The sequence below is a fragment of the Berghia stephanieae genome, chromosome 3, assembly GCF_034508935.2.
Source record: "Berghia stephanieae isolate SIO BIC M18660-M18661 chromosome 3, UCSD_Bste_1.3, whole genome shotgun sequence".
Lineage (NCBI taxonomy): Eukaryota > Metazoa > Mollusca > Gastropoda > Nudibranchia > Aeolidiidae > Berghia > Berghia stephanieae.
The window spans coordinates 70,227,312-70,235,729 of record NC_088362.1 but is presented as its reverse complement, the minus strand read 5'-3'; the positions used below and the strand labels follow the sequence as shown (position 1 = coordinate 70,235,729).

At 34.4% G+C, this 8,418-nt stretch overlaps 2 protein-coding genes across 2 annotated transcripts in view; one reads left to right on the top strand and one right to left on the bottom strand.

Moving 5' to 3' along the window:
• LOC144968340 (uncharacterized protein C6orf118-like) overlaps positions 1 to 3,981 on the top strand; it is a 45,419-nt gene extending 41,438 nt beyond the window's left edge. The window contains exons 7-9 of the mRNA XM_078906613.1: positions 84 to 197; positions 1,136 to 1,251; positions 2,661 to 3,981. Of these exons, the coding sequence (XP_078762739.1) occupies positions 84 to 90 (7 nt within the window). The 3' untranslated portion in view covers positions 91 to 197; positions 1,136 to 1,251; positions 2,661 to 3,981. The remainder of the gene's footprint in view (positions 1 to 83; positions 198 to 1,135; positions 1,252 to 2,660) is intronic.
• A 1,731-nt stretch (positions 3,982 to 5,712) lies between these two features.
• Positions 5,713 to 8,418, bottom strand: part of LOC144969336 (S-methylmethionine--homocysteine S-methyltransferase BHMT2-like) — an 11,378-nt gene continuing 8,672 nt past the window's right edge. Inside the window, exon 5 of the mRNA XM_078908446.1 lies at positions 5,713 to 5,820. Coding sequence (XP_078764572.1) covers positions 5,713 to 5,820 — 108 coding nt within the window. The remainder of the gene's footprint in view (positions 5,821 to 8,418) is intronic.

The window sequence follows — 8,418 nt, the reverse complement described above, 5'->3', positions numbered from 1 at the left end:
CACCACCACCATCACCCATTCTCTTTAGCTTTTCTGCTTTCTTTCAACCTTTGTTTAATTGTTTGTTTATTACTTCCTGCCAGGCATTAATCCTTGAAAAGTTGGATGAGTTGAAGGACATGAGATTTCGACTTAGAGAAGAGTTTGTGCCTGTCAGTGTGTGTACACATCTGGAACAGTGTATCAAAGAGACAGAGGTAAGAATATTGGTGATGATGCATCAGATATATACATATATTAGTGTTTCAAAGAGACGTTGGTAAAATAGAGTGGATGTGCATATCCAGAACAGAGCATCAAAGAGACAGAGTTTTGAATTGTGGTGGTAGTGTTGAGTCAATGTGTTGACACATCTGGAACGGTTTTTGAAAGAGACAGTTGTAAGAATACAAGTGTTCGTGCAGTGTCAATGCAATATGTCTATATAAAAGTGACAAAGTAGGAAACAGGCACTGGTATAAGATAAAGATCTGAAAAATTGTCAATGACACGAGTGCCAGACAAAGCAGAGAGAAGGAATACTTTTCTTATATTTTTCTCTCTGCTTTGTATGGAATTGTTTCATTCATCCTTTTTCTGATCTTTGTCTATATAAGGCGGTAGTAAAAAATGTTGGTGTATGTATGTTTTACAAGTGACTGAAAATGCTGCATATTTCAAATGTAATTGTAAGATTCAAGATATATTAAGCGCACAGAGCACCACTGTGAATATCCAAAAACCTACATTGTTTGGTGGGAGCCATAAATATTATCAGTGCTTAGACTACAAATGTATAGGCTGCTTTGTGGTCTAGCAGTTTGAACTCTGCTTGTGATATGTATGCGATTGGTTCAAATTCTGCTGTAGACTGCTCAAAATTGAATCCTTTGAAAGGGATATTTACTAAAAGTTTTCCTCACAGCACAATACTGAAGTGTAAAATTAGTATCAGGTCGGTAGGAATATTGTCATTGCCGAAAAGAAATTAGAATTACATCTGACAAACTGTATGTCATTTTTATATTGTTTAGTGTTACTGTTTGCTCAGGACCCCCATGTTGTAAATTTGTGCTGAGCACATTTTTGGATATTGCTCTGTATCTTTTATAAGAACTGCTCATACAACAGCTGACATTTCGCTATCTTTCAATAGGTGGAAGTACAGAAGCTTTTGAAACAGAATGAATATTTTGAAAGAAGCATTGGAGAGATGGACACAGATCTCAAACAGGCCATTGTGGAAGCAGACACCAGTGAAAAGGATGCCAGGTAAAAAGATACATTGATAAGAACTAGACAATAATATTGCAAGAACTTTAGATACTTTAAGACTTGCCAATTTTTTCTTTTTTTTTTTCTTTGTTTCTTCTTTAAAAAAAAAAAGAATATTTGTAATGTTTTGCAATTTTAAAGGATACAGTGGACTCCGGATAAGATGATGCCCAGGGGAACAGGGGAAAAAATCGACTAAACCGAAAATCAACTTTACCGGAGTGTAACCAAATGAGCAAAAATGCGTGTGAACAAAGCAAGCCAGTCTAGAATAAGTATGGCCCTTCATGTTGCGCTTTCTGCTGACGTTGCTTGGTTGCATTGAATTGACCAGAGAAGTAGTGGTCACACGTAAATCATCGAGACTGAATTGGCTGGTATGCCAAATTGCTCTGCGATGATTTTCTGTCGCTTGATATACTTTTCAACTGTATCGATCAGCTCAATCTTTCTTTTCAGTGATAGGATTGTCAACCTTCTGTTTGCCAGTTGTAGATTTGACTTGAATTCTTGATAAAATTGATACCTATTAATTAAGAGGGTCATTAGATAGAATGGCCTGGGATTAGAAAAAAAATAATTTTAAAAAAATCTTGACTTGAAGTGGGAACGATGTAAAATGTGAAATGGATAAATGAAAGCTATTCAATACTGCTTATGTGCATTGAGCATGGACGTCAGCCAAAGCACCTACGTCACATCGGTATGCACCAATTGTTCTCGGATATTCTTAACCAATGAAAATTCCTACTAGTAGCTTTTATAACCAATGGAAATACTTACTTGTTTATTTGTGATTTTATTGTGGTCATGAGTGATAAGAACATCGACTTAAACGACATCGACTTGTGGGGAGTGTTGTTTTTGTTTTTTTTACTAATGTTATATAGGAAGAAGGGGAATGTACTAATAAAAAAAAATCAGCTTGGATAAAAATCGACTTAAGCAATGTCGATGTATCCAGATTGCACTGTATTTGCAACATTTATAGGTTATTTTAGACAATGGCGGGGTATTCTTAAGATAAAGAATTAAGAGTTATTAATGCTTACTTACTTACACCTCTGAGCCCAAAATAGAACATGGGCAATCGTCAACTTTTTTCCAACCAACTTTCTCCTAAATCATGTTATCCATAGTTGAACATCTCCATCTATTTGACTGCTCCTCTCTTCTCCTTCCTTGTGTATTCAATGTCAATCCCCATGAATCCACTTTTGTGTGTGTATGTATGGTCAATCTATCCCTATTTCTGCCATGGAGCAAAAACAGAGCAGGTTCCTTATTTGCCCTTTTCCATAACTTATTTTTGTTAGTTTATTTGGGGACTAAAATCAAGCTCATTAATTTTTAAACTCTTTATACCCCCACCCAAAAAAAAAACAAACAAAAAACAACAAAAACAGGAGGATCTGGCGAAAAGTTAACTCAACTCGAGGTATGCCAGGACCAAGACAAGCAACAGGGACGGAAAGTGACGAGGAGGATGAGGAAGAAACAAAGTGGAATTGGTACATTTCATAATGAAATCATATTACAGTTACTCTGGAGGAATGGCAGTGTATTGTGTTCTAACTGCATGATTGGTAGTACTAAGTTTGAAAGCCATATTTTTGTGTGGCTGGATAGTTCAGTCGGTTATGTGGCCGCTCGATGTCCTCTCTCTCTTGGCCAGGCGGAGGGTTCGTGTCAATTGGATCCTGAGTTTTGCACTGAGACCATGACTTTATAATCTAGCACTTCTCCATACCCTATTTTTCGCATCATTATTGATAACAAGTGCCAACTCCACACTTTTTCTGAATTTTATTCAACCCAATATCGGAGCTATTCCATATGTGTCCTACATGTTTATATGTTACCATGTCTTGTTTCAAACAGAAGAGGGCGGATAGCTAAATTTGCTTGCCCAGTATAGAGAGTTTGTGGGGTTTGTTAGCCAGTCTTGTTGTGGTCCCCACAGTAGTCGAGAGTAGAGGGGTGCATGATTTGTTTGAAAGCCATATTTGTGTGTGGCTGGATAGCTCAGTCGGTTGTGCGACCGTCGCTGTCCTTTCTCTCTCTTGGCCAAGTGGAGGGTGTTGTGTCAATTGCATCCTGAGTTTGGCACTGACCCCGTGACTTTTTATTCTCTATTTTCATCAGACACTTCTCCATACCCTATTTGAATGCAACATGCTCGGGGTTAAACAGTTTGCTTTGATATGAAAATTGATGATGTTTTATTGGAACACATATATTAATATTAGATTTCAATATACTCATCACCTGTTGTTGTTTGTTTTTTAATTCCAACGTTTCAATAAAAAAATTATGTATAGACTATGTCCTTTATTACTGCTGAGTGATCCTGCTGTTACCAACATTTTTGTACACTAGTTTTTTGAGGGTTTTTTTTTTTTTTCTTTTTTAAATACATGCATTCAATGTATTTATGGAGAGATATTTTGCATCAAATTAATGATAAATATCCTTGATTTGAAATGAGAGAGAGAGAGAGAGAGAGAGAGAGAGAGAGAGAGAGAGAGAGAGAGAGAGAGAGAGAGAGAGAGAGAGAGAGAGAGAGAGAGAGAGAGAGAGAGAGAGAGAGAGAGAGAGAGAGCAATGTCCGAATATGTTTGTGTGGTGTTGTGATTGTTTCAACTGATAATGAATGGTGTCTTACATGACATGCCAAACTTACTATATCATGTTATAGAATCAAATAAATCCTTTGCAAAATTTCAATTTTACTTACTATCAGCACTGTCATCGGTGTTTTGTTTTTGTAATACTCTTTTTGCACTTACAACTCTCAAAAATCTAATCAGTTCTTAATAGCATCATTAAGACATCCCTCCACATTCCCCACCCACTTGTACTTGTAAACCCATGAAGACTAATGTTTCTGGGTATGGTCTTTGTCTTGGAATGAGATTACTTTACTTGGTTTTGTCCTGGCCCTTTCCGGAGTCTTTGGTTTAGAGGGAGACAGTTAAATATATATATGTATATATATATATATATATATATATATATATATATATATATATATATATATATATATATATATATATTATATATATATATATATAATATGGTGATTTTTCCCCTTGCAAATCATCTCTCTGTTATGCAGTTATATTTTTTTCTTTTTAATAAACAATGATTTGTAAATATTTGACTGTATTCTTCTTTGTGAGATCCTGTGCTTGTGTCTGGATGAGAATTTTTGGTGATCTCAACTAAGTACACTGATAGTATGCTCTTGGAATCTACATATGTTCCCTATTTGAACAATTCCCCATTTGTCTTACCTCATCTTGTGTGCTTTTAATCGTAAATCTTGAATTTTTTACAATACTACTGGCACTGAAATGACCTAAATGTGATGCAAGCGCATTAAAACCCTTAAACCAAAACACTCGAATGTTTTGCAACAGTATAAAGAAACTGCCTTGAACTTTGGATTAAATGCTTCATGGATTGCCTTTAGGTCACAAATTTTTTCGCATCCCCATTGAAGATTTGTTGTTAAATTTGGAGGTCCCCTGAACGAAGCAGCCTTACTTTTGAAAACGGTACAAATGCCTAACTAGTTGCATGTCACAATAGAGTGAGGAAAACGTGAGCAATATATCCTCAATGTGCTCAAATCACTTTACAAGGAGTCCAATCCAACAGCTATACCTAGCATGTAAGGCGAGACATAACCCCGCAAGACATTATTACAATTTTTATTCGACAAATACTGTTACTGGCCAGGTACTCATTTTACACCTAGAGATGTTGAGAGATTATAAATAAAGAGACTTTACTAAGGACAACTTTTGGGCTGCCTATAGCAAATTTCAACCTAAGGACCTAAGGGTAAGGTGGCAGAATGTTATACCACAAGAATACAAAGTAGCAAATGTAATTAATGTATGCTGTTCCATAATGAGATTTATAAAAAAAAGTTAAGTATGTAGAACATGGTGTTTACTATGTATGAGCACTTTATAAATCTCTTTTTTTTTTCTAATCATTTTTAACACTTAAGTAAATGAAGATGGCATACAGTACACAAGCCATTTAGAAGGATTAAGATTTAATTATCTGCAAAAGTAAGACATTGGAGGTTGATAGTTTAAGAAAAACAGAAGCAAAGCCCATTAAACTACCTGACACCATCACTACTGGCGCAGAATCACCACTGACACAGGGTCCCCATCATAAGTGAGACATTAAGATAGATCCTTATCTTACACGATTGGATCCACAAGGAAAAGAATACAGTCGAGAACGGATATATCAACATCATCAGGACCGCGGTAAATGTTGATATAAGCGTGATGTCAATACATCAGTCATTCCAAAAAATGAAAGGGAAACAAATGAGAGCATGCCATAAAATAACAAGGGGAGTCAATCTTGATGGTTTGGTGACTTTTAAAAGGGCTGATTTTGAAACTTTTGACGGTTCACTTCATTTTTACTTTAATAGTCTAATATTTTGGTCCGTCTCTGAAGGCCAAGAATAATTTTATGGACCATTTCCTCTGCACTGGCAAGGACCTCAAATAAGGAAGCGCACTCATGACGTTGCTGTGAAAAACAGTGGTGGATCTTGATAGCTACTATAGTGGCATGGCCGAAAACTGGTCCCAATAAGTACCTTATCCTCATCTGAATCCACATCAATGGCGTTTTCCTGGGTGGGGTTCCTGACCACCTGTAGTGGGAAGGGAGGTACTTGCTGTGTCTTCTATCCCCATGTATCTGTTTTCCAATAGCTTTTTGTTTTTGTCTTGGAATGAGATTACTTAGTTTTGGACTGACACTGGCCGGAGTCCTTGGCTGGGAGGGAAAACAGTCGAATGTATAGTTATAGTTTCGGGAGGTGATATTTTTTTCCCCTTGTAAATCATCTCTCTGTTATGTACTGTTATTTTTAACATATGATTTGTAAACTTTTGAGTGCATTCCTCTTAGTGTGGGATCTTGTGCTTGGTGACTGGGTGAGACTTTTAGGTGATCTCAACCTAAGTACATTGAAAGTGTGCTATTGGAATCTACATCTGTTTCCTATTTGAACCATTCCCCTTTGTCTTACTTTTTCAAGTCCTTTTAATTGTACATCTAGAATGTTTTTACTATCCAATTTTGTTCCTTTTTGAGGTCATATCAACGCTGGTATGAAGAAAGGTGACTGTTGGAATACTGTTGTCAAAATATTAAATATCTAGCTAACAATGACCAAGTAAAAGGACGACAAAAGTTCAATCAAGAATAGAAGTTGACCCAAAAGTCAGTCCATCCATGTGTTTAGTATCAAAACCATTTTAGAGTCTCACATAGACATTAAACTGTCAGAGGATCTATGCCAAATGGATACAATCAAATAGACGATATATAATTACATCTCTTATAAACATATTAATACATATTTAAGAGATGATTGACAAGAATTAAAATATCGTTTCTCAAAAAAAAAGAAAAAGAAACATCCATCAGTTTCCCCTCTAGAAGAAATTCTCTTCCTGTATCTAGTAGGCAAAAGTCCCATCAAGATAAGGGTACAAGATTCCTACAAAAAGTGATATCCTAAAATGTAAAACATAATGATAACCAAAAATAACGCACAGTGACTGATGATTTAAAGCAGAAAAGTGTATTTATTCCCCATTTGGTAAAGAACACCAGTGTAGGCCCAAATCCTTGTTGTTTGAAAAAATGACCACTTACTATAAGGTAAGGCATGTCTCACCTGTGACCATTTTTTTATGCCCAAAGGAAAAACGATAAATTGTTTGTTATAAATAGTTTAATCACAATCAGGCTACAATCAACAATGAGCATTATCACAATAAATGCATTGTTTCTATGTTTATAAACTTTATCAAATGGACATCAATACACTCAGTGCGAGTGAACTAAAATAATAATAATATTAATAAAAATAATAATAATATTATATTAATAATAATAATAATAATAATAATAATAATAATAATAATAATAATAATAATAATAATAAAATAATAATAATAATAATAATAATAATAATAATAATAACATAATAATAATAAGAAGAAGAAGAAGAAGAAGAAGAAGAAGAAGTAGTAGAAGAAAAAGATGAAAAAGAATTGTTATCATTTGTATTGTAATGATCTAAATACTGAAAGAACTGCGGTCAAGACAAAGAATGTTTGAGCATGATGCTGAAATGGAAATTCTTACAAGTTTGAAAATGTACAAGTACTTTAAAGAGTGTATATGGGCATAATTGCAATCTAAGATTGTATAACATTTTCCTTGACAATCACGTGTTGATTGCTGTGTAAGCCATACACGTGCAGGATTGGCAATTTTCCAATAGATGGTCATATCTGAATTAACAAATAATATAGTATAAGTTAACAATTTTGATGGAACAGTAGGTCAAAGTTTGTATATTGCAGAATACAGAACTAAATTTCACTCTAATATGGAATAAAAGTGCAATTAAAAGAGATGGATATAGAAAGAAAGAATGGAGAAAGGGGAGAAGAACAGGGAGGAAGGGAGGGGAAGAGAAGGAACATGGATAGAGAAAGTGGAAAAGAGAAAGAATATGTATGGCACATTCTCAATGGTGTGTACCAGACTCCTCTCTATTGAAGTCATACAGGGAAATCACTTAATAATAATAATAATATAATAATAATAATAATAATAATAATACATGACCTTTTTAAAAATAGCGCCTTACCCCAGATCTTAACAAGGTCAAAGCGGTTTATTAGTAAGGTAACATCAGTCATTCAAACATAAAGCATAAAACTAAGCAATAAAATTATACTTAAAAATTTGACTATTATCTGCATAAAAATTGGTAATGTGATTAAAGAAGAAATTATTGATCCAAGAAGTTTTATGTAATAAAATAAACAAAAATAAAAATAAAATTATTATTTATACAACGGCAATATTGTGTTCAATGGCGCTTTACAAGACATCGGTGAGATGAGATTTTAAGAAAATTAAATGTTAAATTTTGAATATTAAGGGAAATTTAATCTAAAATTTGTCTTCAGTCTAAACTTAAAGCACTCAATAGTAAGAGTGCCTCTTGGTAAAGACGATGATACTAAGCTGTTGAAGATTTTTGTTTACATTCCCAAATTTTTCTTCAACAGAGACGGCATACGAAATATTTTTGCC